Source organism: Electrona antarctica, assembly GCF_951216825.1.
Source record: "Electrona antarctica genome assembly, chromosome: 19".
Lineage (NCBI taxonomy): Eukaryota > Metazoa > Chordata > Actinopteri > Myctophiformes > Myctophidae > Electrona > Electrona antarctica.
In genome coordinates this window covers 20238597-20256969 of record NC_136800.1, presented here as the reverse complement: position 1 = coordinate 20256969, position 18373 = coordinate 20238597, and the positions used below count along the sequence as shown (strand labels likewise).

Genomic DNA, 18373 nt, shown 5'->3' with positions numbered 1-18373 from the left:
CCTTCCCAACCCGTTCTTGTCCAATAGGCACGTTAGCAGCGAGGAGACATGGCAAGCTGTCCTTCTCCCCCATTGAGATGCATGTTAAATGACAGGGATTTCTCCATGTAAATAATCGATCATTTCAGTAGCAAAAGCTTCAAAATCTAGTCAACCAGGCCTGCAGTAGACTATGCACTGGACAAATGTACATGACAATATTTCAATAAACTAGAAATATGAGGAAATGACAGAGGGGGAGAAACGGTATACAACAATCAACTATAATGACCGTCCAAAGGGAGTTTTCATGTTGCACGGTAAGACAACAGTGATTAGTATTATTGCCATCACCTGGGTGGCTCAGTCGTGTAACTTTCCCAACGTTAAGCTGTGTATGTGTTCAACAACACAGCCATGCAAAATAACATTGACAGCTATGAGGTGACGAAAGCTTGCCCTGCATAGCAATTAGCAACGGTTGCTAAACTTTTTGGATTGGCATTGGACTATTGCTTTTTTCGGGTGGCGTTTAACAAAGGACTAATTCCACTTGTTTAACCCGTATCCGAGGTCTCACTCCTGGTTGGATAAAATTGGTATCCCGACCTGACAATGTTTACTAAAGAGCTGGAGAGGACGCCTGTCCTGAACAAACACTATAGCAGTAATTGCTATCAGAATACAGAGCTATTTAACACTTTTTTAACAAAATAAAATTACTTACTGCCCATTAAAACCGGGAAAGCATGCATGTCATTTGTAAAATCTGCCTCAGGTCTTAACCCATTCAGGCCTGACGTCGAAATTAAAAAAAAAAAAAGTTTTCTAAATCATGACAATTTTCGGAAAGTTTTGAGGCACATTTGAACGATTTTTCAAAAATAGCAGATCTACAAGCTCATAGCGCGCCACTCGGTGGCGCGCTATGAGCTTGTAGATCTGCTATTTTTCAATAGCTAAATTATAACATAATGTTTAAAACACCAAAAGGGGTTCCCGCCCCAAAATGGGTTAATGGTTAATGTGGTTAAACGCTAACGTGACATGGATGTGTTCCAGGTCTCAATGGATTAATGGGACAACAACATTCGGCACAATCAACACCACGTACTTGAGTTTGTGTGCCACTAGACTGGAACTCACCTGTGCTTTGAGACTAATTAATTAGAGCGATAGAGAGAGGAGAGTGTGTGTTTACGTCTGTGCGTCAATTTAACAAAGGACGATCAGAAATCGGCAGAGAGTGAGCGACGTTTGTACTACTGTATGCCGAATTGAAGTGGACCCTGGAAATAAAAACGTCTGGGTTTCCGAGGCTAGTGTGCCACAGACACACACACTGTAAAGCAAGTGTCCTTGAATAGCTAGAAAGCTGTGCTACAAGTCTGATGTATTATTATTGTTATTTAGTCTCAACAGGTAATGGTGCTACTTGAGACTGTTTTTCTTTACGCTGGAGACTGGGCAGTCCAATGCGTAGTGTATATTCTTATTTTTACTGAGACAGAGTAGAGATGGAGCATGCAGAGTTAGGCAGTACATCACACACTGGGCAGAGAGAGAGAGAGAGGACTTGAACCTGTGCCAGAACTAGAGGTGCATGATGAGCTTCCACAGACCATGGTTGTACTGCTGCTGTATTGACCTACTATTTCGACCTGAGGCGGATTCTGCTAAATGCCTTCTAAACCAGCAGTTTCAGGCCAAGGAGGACCCCCAAAATATGCATTCGGCCCCCCATCTGAAAATGTTTAATGCCAGGGACCCCCCCTCCAAATTATTTTCAAAGATTGCAGATATATACGCTCACAGCACGGGATAATGTACTTTTTTCCATTACTAGATGTAGTGGAGTCAAAAGTGCAATATTTGTCTTTGAAATGTAGTAGACTGTAGAGTAAAAGTCTTATGTATCCACAAATACAACTGCTCAAGTAAAGTACAGACGCTCAATAAATGTACTTACTTTTTTTACTGTCCCCCACGAGGCATAAACAACAGCTAAGAAACAGTTAGATATTTTCAGCTAGTTCTCGTTCAAAAGACAACCAGCATAGGATTGGCCTCTTAATTATGCCGTGGTCATAGGGATAATGACCATTGGCACACAGAAAATCGAAAATTGGCACCGGGAACACGTACAAATTAAACTTGCTACTAGGTTTTCTCTCCACAGCCCACTCGGGCTCAGGTACTTAAACTGTCAATTGGCGGTTTGGTCTGAAAATCTACCTGGCTGATTTAAAAAAAAAAAAAAGATACAAACACTAATGATCTGCTACTGTGCCTACTTGTGCAAAAAAATAAAAACCCAAAACAAAAAGGTCAGGTTGGGGATAATAGCTGGATAATGTTAATGGCGTCGCTAGGCTCCATATAGCTCCCACTGGAGGCTCTATTTTATTTAGTATGCTTCATTATTTACGGCTACATGGGCTGCTGCTTACCGCCCGGACCACAAATGGGACTGAATGGGCGTTGAATGAATCAACAACAATACAGAGTCAAATGAAATCCTCGGTCAAATTATTCTCCCGACTGCTGTTCTTCTTCTGAAAATGGTGTTCACACTGTAGTCCTCGTTATAATGAACCTGAACCAGTGCATGTGCTGAGCCACATGCACTGTAGCCTCAGTGTTCTGGCCATGTCATAATACAGTGGTTCTCAACCTGTGGGTCGCGACCCCCATTGCAACTGAATGGCTGGAAATTAAATGAAGAGTTTACAACTTTACATAGTACATGCTAAACTTAATGATTATATCTGGTTTCAGTATTCATTTATGATATATTTTCTCTACTATTAAGGTTATTTTTGCAGTCAGTTTGTATTGGGGGTTGGGGGGTGGGGGGGGGGGGGGGGGGGGCGGAGGTCGTGAGACATGGCCAAAGCATTTCAGGGGTCCCCAGCCAAAAACGTTGAGAACCCCTGTCACAATAGGTGGACATTCCTTGTTCTGGCCACGTCATTGGGCATTCGGTGAGAATGTGTTGCTCCGTGTTGTCGTGAGCTTGTAGATCGTCTGGTCGATTTGGTGTAGAAGGAAAAAAAAGACCCCTGGGTTAGTATAGTTGAGCCCTATTTTGAAATGCTCATGCTACGATGTCCCGCAGCAAGAATAGCTGATGTACAGGCTAAAAATTCCTGCCCCAAAATGGGGACGCCAGGTTCAAAGTGCTTAAACACATTTTCACACAACCGCAAACTGCAAAACGCACCAGCCTGCCCGCTCTGCGCGAGAAGAGCAAACGACAACGCGAAAGGGGAAAGTTCACCTCAGGCAGCCGAACTCTGAACAATGACTTCACTAAGATATTCATGACTCATGAAAAATGGACGGCTCTAGGAGTCGCTGAGTGTTCTAGGCTTTTTTTCTTTCTTTCTTTCTTTTCTTTTTGCCCTTTGTCTTCATGTCTATAATATGGTTTGGTTTTGGCACCCAGGCGTGCCTCTGAGACCCATGCTGGCCCACCCCACCAAAGGAGTCGGAGAGGTGCTGAAGAGGTTCGACGAGGCGACGTTCACCTGCGAGTACAAGTACGACGGCGAGCGAGCACAGGTGCGTTGCGTGGGAGTGTGAGCCGGCGAAGGAGAGCAAATGTTTGTTTTTTTTCTCCACGCCTACAGTCGTTTTACATACCGTATGCCATGCTGCTGAGTTGTGTATGCATATAGCTTTTGGCTGCTTTATGCACAGTATGTAATATTACATTTATGCAAGGGATTGTGAGCTGGCGTGGTGGGGCTCATGCATGCATTCTATTTTGTGTGTGTGTGTGTGTGTGTGTGTGTGTGTGTGTGTGTGTGTGTGTGTGTGTGTGTGTGTGTGTGTGTGTGTGTGTGTGTGTGTGTGTGTGTGTGTGTGTGTGTGTGTGTGTGTGTGTGTGTGTGTGTGTGTGTGTGTGTGTGTGTGTGTGTGTGTGTGTGTGTTACATTATCCTCAGTTGAGGATAATGTAAATGGGCACCCAAATAATTGGCAAAACACTATGATTTTATTAATTGGTCGATTTGCCTGTCTACTTTCGAAGGGTTTTTTTTTCCAACCAATAACAAAGCTTCTAGGAACATCTTTGAATGCAGATTGTGGCCCCTAGATGTGTCACAGAGAGAAAAAAAAGGGTCATTAAAATGTTGACATATTGCTTATAGCTACTTTAATTTATATTAACATTAATATTCAAAAAATATGTAAAAAAAAGAATAACCTTAAACGATTACTTTTTTTATTGTGTTACGGATAAACTATACTACCGTAACTATACTACAAGCCGTAACGCGATCGATTGATCATTAAAATAAGCTTTTGAGATCCGCAAAACGTTGAGAGAAGCACTGCGCTGTTTTATTGAGAGGAAGAAGCACAATGCCATGTTGTACCCCCAGGCCTGGCTGGTGGAGTTCAGAGAGGACACGGAGAGAGGGACACCAGGTTTCAGAGAGAGAGAGAGAGAGAGAGAGAGAGAGAGAGAGTAACTGGAACAATATGGAGAGAGAGGGACAGAGTCACACAGAAAGAGAGTAACTGGAACAATACGGAGAGACATGGACAGAGTAACAGACAGAGAGAGAGATGGAGAGTAAATAGAACTATACAGAGGGAGAGGAGAGCATGTTTAAGCCTGATTTATACATTGCGATGCGGTGGCACCGTGCAAACCGGAAATTGTCCCATCTACTCATAGATTGGCAATTTTCAGACTATACATTAAGCATGAGACAGGTGAGGGGGAGGGGGTTGTAGAAAGATCACATCGCACGGTGCTGTTACCTCCCCTCTCCTCCTCCTCCCTCCAGCCCTTTCGGCGGAGTCGTTCATTTTTCTAAAGTCATGCCAATAAGATGCTGCTCTCTCAATGTAATTCAGTGACTGAGGGAGAGGAAAGGAGGGAGGCAGACAGACAGACAGACAGAGACAGACAGACAGAGAGTGCCTAAGAGCAGAGAAGAATTTTACAATTTAGGCATTTAGCAGACGCTCTTAATCCAAAGTGATTTACAGTAGGCAAGAACAACACAAGGTAATAATACATCAAATCCATAGATATGGTCATCTAGGATCATAACAGGTAAACTAAGAAGCTATCATCAGTCTAACAGTAGAATATCCGTACATTGAACCATAAACACTATAGAATGCCAGATCAATAATGACCTGGCATCTGTCTACATAACATCTAAATTACATATTTTTCAGCAGGGGTGAAAGTGGCTTCAAGTTCTTGACGGAACTCTCAAAGATTAAAATAAAGCGAGACCTAATGCCTAGAAACTGAGATATTTAAACAATGGAGACATACAGACAGACGGACGGGCAGGCAGGCACACATTCAATTGGGCGGAGAATGAGTCAGAGCTATACAATGACGTCTGCTTCTGTGTGTGTACTGAGTGTGTGGGTGCACTGCCGCAGAACGCCAGCAGGGGGACTCGCAGGCTGCACACAGCAGGTCAAGTTGCAGTATGTGTGTAAATTACACACATGCACTACATGTGTGATATGCGTGTGCAGTGTAGTGTGCACATGCCATGATACACAAGTGTCGCCTTTGTGGGTGGAGCTTTGGGGGGGGGGGGGGGGGGGGGTCGTATTAGACGCCCACGGCTGCCTGGCTCAATGCATTATTCACACGCCTCTTAAAATGATGCGTCCAAAATGCACACAGGTCTCCTAAGGGGCTGTAGGGGAGCTTCATCAACAACGCGTGTCTGAACCGACGCCTCTGAAATGATATTGGTTAATTAAACACCCTCCTCCTCCTCTCCTGTCTCCTCTCCCTGATTCTCCCCTCCTCTCCTCATAACCCCTGCCCTCCTCTCCTCCCCTCCCCCTCTCTTCCCTCCTCTCCTCCTAACCCCTCCCCCTCCTCCTCTCCCCTGGCAATAGATCCACATACTGGAGAGCGGAGAGGTGCGAATCTTCAGCCGTAACCAAGAGGACAACACCAGCAAGTATCCAGATATCATCTCCCGAATCCCCAAGGTACACCGCTGAAAGTCACTGCACACACGCGCACGCACACATGCACACAGGCGTACGTTTGTAGTACTATACTTATGAGGACGTCACATTGTTAGTACAGCGTTGAAGATTGCTGGAAAATGGCAGTGCGACGTGCTGCCACCTCAAAATGGTCCTTTCCCATGTGTAAACCTGACTCTAAAAAATGTGTTTTAACAATAAAACAACCTTTCTTTTCTTGTGGGAACCAGGAAAATGGTCCTTAGCTATGTCTATTTATCACATTTGACTATACTCATGGGGACATTTGGCCCTCACAACTACATAATTGCGACAGTAGGTCGCAGATTACTATGAAAACCTGCAAACATGGAGAAGACTGGATCATCACCTAGATCACCATATATGGAGCTGACCTGTTCTGACAAGATTTTAAAATTAAACACCACATTTCCACAAGGCTTAAACAATACCAATCCATTACAGGAAACAGGGTAGTAAACAAACCATTAAATGCTAAACCTCTAAATTGCTCCTAATTAGAGCAGAGCCAGGACAATAGCAGAAACACAAAGCCATTTAGATTCAAAATCAGACCATGATCTGATTGTCTGAGGTTGACACTAATGGGCTTGATGGGTGGACTTAATCCCCTCAAAGGTAATCACACTACCTCAGAGGTAACTAGATTAAGCCAGACTAAATCTAAATATAAGATTGAGAAACTTGTAGTACTTCTAGTAAGACTAAACCTTAATTGCCCAGACTCTTCTTCAACAAAGATGGCGAAAGCAAACATTCTTTGTTCGGTACTCGTACAATAGTATGGTACAAAACACTGAAGTCCTTAAACCAGAAACCTAACCATAACCTCCCCAGGGGCACCACACCTAAACCTAACCCTAACCTCCCACGGGGCACCACACCTAAACCTAACCCTAACCTCCCACGGGGCACCACACCTAAACCTAACCCTAACCTCCCACGGGGCACCACACCTAAACCTAACCCTAACCTCCCACGGGGCACCACACCTAAACCTAACCCTAACCTCCCACGGGGCACCACACCTAAACCTAACCCTAACCTCCCACGGGGCACCACACCTAAACCTAACCCTAACCTCCCACGGGGCACCACACCTAAACCTAACCCTAACCTCCCACGGGGCACCACACCTAAACCTAACCCTAACCTCCCACGGGGCACCACACCTAAACCTAACCCTAACCTCCCACGGGGCACCACACCTAAACCTAACCCTAACCTCCCACGGGGCACCACACCTAAACCTAACCCTAACCTCCCACGGGGCACCACACCTAAACCTAACCCTAACCTCCCACGGGGCACCACACCTAAACCTAACCCTAACCTCCCACGGGGCACCACACCTAAACCTAACCTTTCTATGAGCTACAGTACATGCTACAATCTTCTTGAAATGATTTGACAACATATTAAAATAACCTATACAGACAGAATGGAAGATAAATTAGTGGTTTGATTTTAAAAGCATTTACCGGTAGTTACATAAGGATCTAGGTATTTGTACTCTGATGTCAAATATGGTGTGAAAAATCTACAGAGAATTCCGGAAATGTGTGTCTGGAAAAGTATGGAATTTTATAATGGAAAATGGGTAGGAACCCAGATAACCATAAAGCACAAAACAACATACACATGAGGTCCCCACTGTACACAGAAAACCAACCTATTGACCGGTCAGTTTGTTTAATGTCTGCAATGGCAGAGGGGACTAAACTCCTGCTAAAACGAACCCTTTTCCCACTCCAAGCTTCTGTATATTTGCCCTGATGGCATGAGGTCGAAGTAGCGATATGTCATCAGTGTCATTTGTTATTGAAAGTGCTACATGCTACATGCTTTATCGTTCATGTCAAAGTGTGGTTGTGGGAAGTAATACATGCACACAACCACGTGAATCTATTTTGCGTCCGAGCATAGACATGGTAACACCCCGCCTGCCTCTGATTGGCCTACCGACACTGTCCGTCTTGCCCCCATGGTCTCACCAGACTGTCCTCCGAGAATGACAGCTTGGCTTGTAACTAAACTTGTAACTTTTATTTTTGTAGAAGAAGCAAACTAGTATTGTTTATGCCATTTGCTTTGTTTGAATAATTGATTGAACGCGTACGTACCGGCAGTGTCAGTAATCCTCTCCCCTCAGTCAGGGTCCACCCATATAGAGCCTCCCCTCAGTCAGGGAGCTCTCTGGTCCACCCATATAGACTCTCCTCCCCTCAGTCAGGGAACTCTCTGGTCCACCCATATAGACTCGCCTCCCCTCAGTCAGGGAACTCTCTGGTACACCATCCCCTCAGTCAGGGAGCTCTTTGGTCCACCCATATAGACTCCTCAGTCAGGGAACTCTCTGGTACACCATCCCCTCAGTCAGGGAGCTCTCTGGTCCACCCATATAGACTCCTCAGTCAGGGAGCTCTCTGGTCCACCATCCCCTTAGTCAGGGAGCTCTCTGGTCCACCCATATAGACTCCTCAGTCAGGGAGCTCTCTGGTCCACCATCCCCTCAGTCAGGGAGATCTCTGGTCCACCCATATAGACTCCTCAGTCAGGGAGCTCTCTGGTCCACCATCCCCTCAGTCAGGGAGCTCTCTGGTCCACCCATATAGACTCCTCAGTCAGGGAGCTCTCTGGTCCACCCATATAGACGCCTCAGTCAGGTAGCTCTCTGGTCCACCCATATAGACTCGCCTCCCCTCAGTCAGGGAACTCTCTGGTCCACCATCCCCTCAGTCAGGGAGCTCTCTGGTCCACCCATACGCTGCCAAATGGGTTTGTGTGGCGTACACATTGCATCCTTTACACCCACTCTGTTCCTGTTACTGAACCTCCTCTGCCTCACTCCACCACTCTTTATCTCTATCTCTCTCTCTCTGTATATCTCTCTCTCTATGTATCGCTCTCTCTCTGTATATCTCTCTCTCTCACTCACTGTATGTCTCTCTCTGTATATCTCTCTCTCACTCACTGTATGTCTCTCTCTCTGTATATCTGCCTCTCTCTCACTCACTGTCTCTCTCACACTGTATCCGTCTCTTTCACTTCATACCTCTCTCTCACTCACTATCTCTCTCTTTCTCACACTATCTCTCTCTTCTCTTTCACTTCATACCTCTCTCTCTCACTCACTGTATCTCTCTCTCTGTATCTCTGCCTCTGTCATATCACTTCATACCTCCTATTTCTCACTTCATACCTCTCTTTCTCACTTAATGCCTCCCTTAGTTCTGTCTCTTAATCTTCACACGTCTCTTCAGGGCGGCATCTGAAGTTTTTTTCTTCTTTCTTCTACCTGAAAGGAGGCCTTAAAAAAGAACTATCACTTTGTTGTTGGTGACTTCACTATAATGGCCTGCATCTCTCTGTCGTCTTCATTCTCTCTCCTTCCACTAGACTCTCTCACACTCATCTCTCTGTCGTCTTCATTCTCTCTCCTTCCACTAGACTCTCTCACACTCATCTCTCTGTCGTCTTCATTCTCTCTCCTTCCACTAGACTCTCTCACTCTCATTTCTCTCGGTGTGTCGTTCCTTTTCTCCTCCTCCCCATTTCATCTGCTTATCCAGCCCATCCATCCATCTCTTTCTCTCTCTCTTTCTCTCTGCGATGGTGGAAACTAAGTAACTAAGTACATTTACTCAATGTAATACTGGCATACAAGCTCGCAATGCGTCACATCACGAGTCACGACGCATTGTCAGCTTGTAGCTATTTTTGTATACATTTGAAAGCTTGAAATGAGACATTCTGCATAATGAGTACTTTTACTTCTGGTACTGGAAGTACATTTTGATGCCTATACTTTTGTAGTTTTACTAGAGTACATTTTGAATTCCGGACTTTCACTTGTAACAGGGTAGATTCTATATTGGTGTATTGATTAGGGCTGTGAATCTTTGAGTGTCCCACGATTCGATTCGATTCCGATTCTTGGGGTCACGATTCTCGATTCAATACATAGGATTGCATCACAATCTACTCCAGTCTTGAACTGAAGTGACTACAGTAACTTGAAAATGATGTTTACTGTGATTAGGGTAAGCTTACATTTCATATCACAGACACCATGTAGTGAAAACTCCTGTAACTGTAACCAGAAAAAGAAAAAAAAACAAAAAAAAAACAACGATTTTTGGAAATTATGAATCGATCTTGAATCGTTCATAATGGAATCGCGAATCTAACTCGAATCGATTTTTTTTACACCCCTAGTATTGATACTTTTACTGAAGTAAAACATGCAAGTACTTTTTTCTCCACCAGGTGAAGAAGGACTCAGTGGTGTCCTGTGTGCTGGACGCTGAGGCGGTGGCCTGGGACACCGAGAAGAAACAGATCCTACCCTTCCAGGTCCTCACCACCAGGAAGAGAAAGGTAAGCATGACGAGAGGTTTATCCCATAGATGTTAAAAAAATCACACCCGTTTGAAGTGAGGGGCGCTAATATATTAAAGTCTAACTCATGTTGCTATGATTAGGTGATGATGTAAAACAAACGGTGTCAAAACAAACATTACATTCTCTTTATTCTTAATGGGATTTAATGTTTGTGTTGGGGACATTGTTGCCTCCATGTTGCCTTCCGTTGAGATACAGACGGCCCAGAGCCGGAAGAGGCGTCTACCTATATATGCACCGTGCCTTCCACACTTCACCTTACAGTGGGATACAGCCTGTATCTACAGGTTATATAATGATGCACCATGCCTTCCACACTTCACCTTACAGTGGGATACAGCCTGTATCTACAGGTGGAGTGACACTACAGGTCACTCCAATGAACTGCAGCGGCCAATGAGACATCTAGGTTTATATCTATAGTTTCCCAAGGAGTTTACTGGGGAAAAATAGGACTGGGCAAAAAAAAATCGATTCACTCAAGTATCATGATTTTTAATGCCATGGTTTTTAAATATTCTTTTAATATTTATTTATTTTTAATGCCAGAAAGACTGGTTTATATCACGATTGTGATATCGAATCGCAACAATCGTTGAATCGCAGAATCGCAATATAATTAAGAATTAAATGATTATAAATCAAATTGGCACCCTACTGTAGGTATCGATATCGTATCAAATCTGGGGGTAGGTGAATTGTCCCACCCCTAGGGAAGTGTGCTTCACTTCCTCCACACAGCCGATTCATATCACTTAACACTCCCAACGCGGATCGCGTATCAATACGTTATCAATTAATCAAACGTCGGGTGCGGATCACGTATCAATACGTTTCAATCACTTTTTTATAGCATACTTTCATTCATCTTTTTACCCACCCGGACAATGAAGAACCATCGCCCTATCATTGCTGCTTAGTCCAGCTCACGTGATCAGAAAAAAAAACAAAAAAAAAAAAAAAACCCTCCCCTCCTGAAAACAGGAGGGCGGGCCGCTTTACGTGTAGAAGCCAGTGTAATGGCTGCGCCCATGGCATGCCGATCTAGTCTGTGTTTGAAAAGAATCACATTTCACCTAACCTCGCCTCACCAGGCTTTCCACCTCGGACATTTGATTCCCCCCTCCCCTCCTGTTTCTCCAGGAGGAGGATCTTGCGAGGGGGTACATGCTCTCCTCTGTTTCTCGGAAAAAAACATGACGAACGCTGAACGGAACGCTGCCTGAACACATATGCACCAGATCGGCATTGCAATGCAACGTCTGCAACACACATGGACAGAAGCATGTTTCCTTCTTCATACTGTAGCGACCAAACGATCCCCGAGCCTACAATACTACGAACTAACCACAGTATCGAGAGGGGCCGCCACGACAAGACAGTGTTCCGTTGGTGGATCACGTATCGCCATGCAGAGCCGTCATAATCGGAGATCGCTCAGACGTGTGATTGTAACGCTTTTTTATTCATTATAATTGTAGTGATAAGACCGCAATGAACGCGTCGGGGACGTAATCGACCCGGGTGTAATGTATAACGAACTTTTCCGCGACCTAAACCGTGGTGTTGTCATCTGTGGAAGTCATTTTTTCCTTCTCGTCGACATCACAGCCGGGTGACGCTTTTTTTCCCCTCCATCGCCCCCAAGCTGCATGCCCATAGCCTGGCTTGGCCAGCCTCATAGCGGGGATTCACTGAAGATTCTTCCCCGGAGGAAACATCAGTGAACCCTCGCTATGAGTCTGGCCGTGCCAGGCTAGCATGCCCAGGCATGTTCCCCTACACTAGCTTGAAAAACAAAATCAGCTGATGACAACGCGTCTCGCCGTTATACTATAGTTCTGAACCGAACGGTGGAATGGGACTTTTTATAGCCGTACGGATCAAGACTTTTGCTGCCCAATGTGCCCATGACCCCCCCCCCCCAATGTTACTGCGATCAAAACAATGAAAGCAGTGAGATAGATTAGGCGAGGCGGCAATCATCATCATCATCAAAAAGAAAGCATAGTTATGAAGGTTTATAGTCAGACATTGACAGGCAGATATAACAATAAACACAATAAATATGCTATACATCCTATACATCGAATGAAAGCCCTGAATGTGTACTTTTACGAGGAAAAGATTAAACATTGATCCCATGTACAGTTTGTCATAAATTGGATACTGGGTGGATGCACATTGCGCCCACCAGATATAACTGCAGAGAAGACATGGACCCGAACTCAATATTCACAAAATAAGGCCTATAGCGACATATAAATACTATATACCGTATGAAACAGAAGACTCTCTGCTTTCATAAGGAAAAAAATTGTACTGTAATAATAAAAAAATCACACCCCTGTGAAGTGAGCAGTGCAACTCTACTTCTCTACTTATTCACTACAGCTCGCTATATACGGACTGAGACAGAAAGTCATGTAAAGCTTTTATTTACAGTTTGGTCTGTAAACTTCTACTGTAATAATAAAAATCACACCCCTGTGAAGTGAGCGGTCAAACTCTGTTCTCTACAGCTCGCTATATACGGACTGAGGCAGAAAGTCATGTAAACCTTTTATTTACAGTTTGGTCTGTAAACTTCTACTGTAATAATAAAAATCACACCCCTGTGAAGTGAGCGGTGCAACTGTTCTCTACAGTTGCGCGGTGCAATGGTAGAGAACAGTTGCACCGCTCACTTCACAGGGGTGTGATTTTTATTATTACAGTAGAAGTTTACAGACCAAACTGTAAATAAAAGGTTTACATGACTTTCTGCCTCAGTCCGTATATAGCGAGCTGTAGAGAACAGAGTTTGACCGCTCACTTCACAGGGGTGTGATTTTTATTATTACAGTAGAAGTTTACAGACCAAACTGTAAATAGAAGCTTTACATGACTTTCTGTCTCAGTCCGTATATAGCGAGCTGTAGTGAATAAGTAGAGAAGTAGAGTTGCACTGCTCACTTCACAGGGGTGTGATTTTTTTATTATTACAGTACAATTTTTTTCCTTATGAAAGCAGAGAGTCTTCTGTTTCATACGGTATATAGTATTTATATGTCGCTATAGGCCTTATTTTGTGAATATTGAGGAGTTCACGTCCATGTCTTCTCTGAAGTTATCTGGTGGGCACAAGCTGCATTCAATAACCAATTACTGTCTAACTGTAGATGGGATCAATGTTTACTGTTTTCCTCGTAAAAGTACACATTCAGGGCTTTCATTCGGTGTATAGGATGTATAGGATATTTATTGGGTTCAATTTTATATCTGCCTGTCAATGTCTCTGACTTTAAACCATCCATAACTCTGCTCGCTGTTCAAGATAACCACTTCCAGGCAAATGCAGGTGTTGCAAAAAGGTCAATATCTCCAGAATGGAACATGGTAAAATCAAAATGTATTTTTTTAATTGAAGTGGACAAGTTCAGCTTTCTTTTGATGTAGGCGTGTGATTCTCGCTATAAGAGAACATTTTACTGTGGGCCCCCGAACAAGGCCTTTGTGCAATGTTAAATGGCAGCAACATCCAAATAGGCCTGTTGAGATCTTCCAGCAATCAAAGTGTTAACAAGAAACATGTAATCCAGAGATTCCGCCTTAGGGTTTGTTTCTAAAGTGTAGCAGTTAGCAGTTAACAGTAGTTAGTTACTTGGGCTTGCTTCCTAATGTTGCTTAAACCAGTGGTTCACACATTTATTATTATTATTATTCTGCAGAGGTAACCCTCGACTATGGACTAGCATCTGATTCCAAATGATTTGAGCTTCTAACACCTCCAACTCTCTCTCTGGTGGGTTTATAACTGGTGATGTGATGTCACAGTGTCATTCTGCCAAATTAGGTGCTTTCATGCTGGGCGTTGTTTCCTTTGTAAGTTATATTATTATCAAAATTGTAGTGATTTGCCAGTTATTTGGGGACCCACTTCCTCTATCCTCATGGCCCACCAAGCTCACAACGCAAGCTGACGGATCAGCTAGTACTTTCGGTCCTGCTAGATTCGTTTTTCTCTAGGATTTCCCTTTTTATTTTTATTTTAGCGCCTCTGCATCACGCCTACACAGTAACACGTTAAGTCAAGTGTTAATGTAAGTGTTAACAAAACCTCTCGGGTCTAGTCTCGGAGTTGAATTAACACTTGCATTCCGTTATGTACTTTTAATGTTATTATTACTTTATGTTTGGAGAGGTTAGGTGAGACACCAGGACGCATTAATTTACACATGGGTGTCACAATCTGTCCCATGCTGAAAATATCAGATCAACAAGGTTGCGGCTGCTATATTGGGCGCGTGACAAGCCGCTGTTGTCAGACAAAGTTTGAAATCAGGCTCACGCTGGGAGGAGGAGATGTTTGTTTCAAATCAGGCTCACGCTGGGAGGAGGAGATGTTTGTTCACTTCATATTGCTTCTGACGGGTTCTTTTATACCTCTGAAGTTGTCTTTTAGTTTCAAATGTCCCAAATAAAGCAATGCATGGCACTCTTCAAAAAAGGTTAAAAAGCTTGTAAAATAAATGCATTGCCTTTCATGGTGTTTATATAAAGCTTTTCTTTCCTGTGAAATAAAATTAAACTTGGGACAAGAAAAGGTAGTTCATCAGTGAACATTTTTAACAAACAAGCCACCATGTGTGGGTCTCATAAGGCCTTCTCCAGGGCATCTCATGTTTTGAAGAAGTCTTTTATATTAATAAAGCTTTTCATCCTTTTTGAAGAGTTGCCTCGGTTTTGTTTCTTTTGTGTTTGTGGTGCATTTCCCTTTTTTCTCCTTTTTCTTTTTGACCAAAGAGCACCATCCTCCAACTTCAGCTTCACTAGACCAGGGGTTCTCAACCTGGGGGTCGAGACCCCTCGGGGGGGGGGGGGTCGCCAAATTATTTTGGGGGGTCCCCAGATTATTAAAAAAAGTTTTTGGGGGGTTTTATTTGCAACTGAATGGCTGGAAAATGGAAATTAAGAGTTTATAGTACACATAGTACATGCATAAACTTTTCTTAACGATTATCTGTTTTCAGTATTTATTTATGATGTATTTTCTCTATTATTAAGGTTATTGTAGCAGTCAATTTGTCTTGGGGTGGGGAGGGGGGGGCGGTCGGGGAGGGGGGGGGGGGTCGGGCGGGGGCTGTGGGACAAAGCGTTTACGGGGGTCCCCTGCCCCCCATTGAGAACCCTACACTAGACCGTGATGTGACGTCAGCCCCATTGAGAACCCTGCACTAGACCGTGATGTGACCTCAGCTCCATTGAGAACCCTGCACTAGACTGTGATGTGACCTCAGCCCCATTGAGAACCCTTGCACTAGACCGTGATGTGACGTCAGCCCCATTGAGAACCCCTGCACTAGACCGTGATGTGATGTCAGCCCCATTGAGAACCCCTGCACTAGACCGTGATGTGACGTCAGCCCCATTGAGAACCCTACACTAGACCGTGATGTGACGTCAGCCCCATTGAGAACCCTGCACTAGACCGTGATGTGACCTCAGCTCCATTGAGAACCCTGCACTAGACTGTGATGTGACCTCAGCCCCATTGAGAACCCTTGCACTAGACCGTGATGTGACGTCAGCCCCATTGAGAACCCCTGCACTAGACCGTGATGTGATGTCAGCCCCATTGAGAACCCTGCACTAGACCGTGATGTGACGTCAGCCCCATTGAGAACCCTGCACTAGACCGTGATGTGACGGCAGCCCCATTGAGAACCCTGCACTAGACCGTGATGTGACGTCAGCCCCATTGAGAACCCTGCACTAGACCGTGATGTGACATCAGCCCCATTGAGAACCCTGCACTAGACCGTGATGTGACGTCAGCCCCATTGAGAACCCCTGCACTAGACCGTGATGTGATGTCAGCCCCATTGAGAACCCTGCACTAGACCGTGATGTGACGTCAGCCCCATTGAGAACCCTGCACTAGACCGTGATGTGACGGCAGCCCCATTGAGAACCCTGCACTAGACCGTGATGTGACGGCAGCCCCATTGAGAACCCTGCACTAGACCGTGATGTGACGGCAGCCCCATTGAGAACCCTGCACTAGACCGTGATGTGACGGCAGCCCCATTGAGAACCCCTGCACTAGACCGTGATGTGACATCAGCCCCATTGAGAACCCTGCACTAGACCGTGATGTGACGGCAGCCCCATTGAGAACCCTGCACTAGACCGTGATGTGACGTCAGCCCCATTGAGAACCCTGCACTAGACCGTGATGTGACATCAGCCCCATTGAGAACCCTGCACTAGACCGTGATGTGACGGCAGCCCCATTGAGAACCCTGCACTAGACCGTGATGTGACATCAGCCCCATTGAGAACCCTGCACTAGACCGTGATGTGACCTCAGTCCATTGAGAACCCTGCACTAGACCGTGATGTGACCTCAGTCCATTGAGAACCCTGCACTAGACCGTGATGTGACCTCAGTCCATTGAGAACCCCTGTCATAGAACGGTCGGATGTGACGCGTTGTGAGCTTATCGATCGGTTATTTCCAGCGTGCGACCAGTGTTAATTTCGTCGACTAAAACTATGACGAAAAATGTTCAGCGACTACCTTTTTTTCACTGACGCAAACTAAATAAAATTTGCCATCAAAATCAACAAGGATGTGCAACACTGTCTTACCACAAAGCATAAATGAAGTATTGGAGCGCCAAAGCCCTCTTATTTTCTTTTAGTTTATCAGAGGGGAGGTGGAGTGGGGGGGTTCAGTTTGTTTTTGTGTTTGTTGCGAACCCACACACACACACACACGTCCCACTCATTTCTAACTGCTATTCTACTCGCTTTTGTTGCGCCGTTGAACTCTGCAGAACGCGCACAAAACGGGATAAATGTGTAAAGAGGAACAATGTGCGGGCTAAAGAAGAAGGGGAGGCGGGGTGTGGGGGGTGAAGATGAATGGTTGTAAATCAAAGCAGGGTTTTATTTATTTTGTGTACCAATTCCCACCCAAGGTTATTTGTGAATTAAACGCACACATTTGCATATCGTCTGTCGGGTGGAAACCTCATACTGCGTTACTTTTCACGATTCAAATTCAAAAGCCTTAAAGATAGCAGATCGACAAGCATTTTGATGCTTTTGTGTGACGCTGTAGTATGATCAAGTAGGGCGTTCATTTATTTCAAATTTTACGGGAAAAACAAAGTTCGAATTTGGTCTAGAGATGAGATGTGCCCAACAGCAACGGTATTATTGGAAAAGGGAGATACTTGCGTGTGCGACTGTGCACTTTAACAGGCAAACGTGTGTGTGTGTGTGTGTGTGTGTGTGTGTGTGATGTGTTATCCTGTGCATGTCAATGCGTGTGGCTGTGCGTCCACTCACATGCACATCTCTCTCTGTCCCCACAGGACGTGGACGCCTCAGAGATCAAAGTCCAAGTGTGCGTGTACGCCTTCGACGTGCTCTATCTCAACGGAGAGGTGAGAGAGCTCTCTCCCTTCTGGCAGCCGTGAAAATGTTACCACACCAATTACACCTGCTGACGTGCCCCAGCTGTGTGTGTTTGTGTGTGTGTGTGTACTGTGTACATGCATGGGCTTGCTTGCCCACTCCTCTCCCTGCCTTGATACTAAACAACACACGTGAATGCCAATGAAGCCACGACTCACGGCCCCTAACTAGATAACGATTATGACGGCCATTGTCATTCTAGAGAGTGGGTTGCGTGTGTGTTCGTAATGATTGCAGTGCTCCAAGCTATGACTAGGAAATGATTGCGATGATGATATGCAATCGTGTGTGTGTGTGTGTGTGTGTGTGTGTGTGTGTGTGTGTGTGTGTGTGTGTGCAGTCACTGGTGCGTGAGCCTCTGTCGCGGCGCAGGGCTCTGCTCAGAGAGAGCTTCAGCGAGGTGGAAGGAGAGTTTGTGTTCGCCCGCTATATCGACTCAGACAACACAGACGCCATCGGCGAGTTCCTGGAGCAGTCTGTACGAGGTGTGTGTGTTTCACAGCTGTGCTGTCATT

General features: G+C 44.9%; 1 protein-coding gene across 3 annotated transcripts in view; it reads left to right on the top strand.

Moving 5' to 3' along the window:
- lig1 (ligase I, DNA, ATP-dependent) overlaps positions 1 to 18373 on the top strand; it is an 83801-nt gene that overhangs the window by 30481 nt on the left and 34947 nt on the right. For all 3 annotated transcript variants that reach the window (XM_079488954.1, XM_079488953.1, XM_079488952.1), the window contains exons 18-22: positions 3428 to 3543; positions 5871 to 5966; positions 10257 to 10367; positions 17756 to 17827; positions 18199 to 18343. In XM_079488954.1, coding sequence (XP_079345080.1) covers positions 3428 to 3543; positions 5871 to 5966; positions 10257 to 10367; positions 17756 to 17827; positions 18199 to 18343 — 540 coding nt within the window. The remainder of the gene's footprint in view (positions 1 to 3427; positions 3544 to 5870; positions 5967 to 10256; positions 10368 to 17755; positions 17828 to 18198; positions 18344 to 18373) is intronic.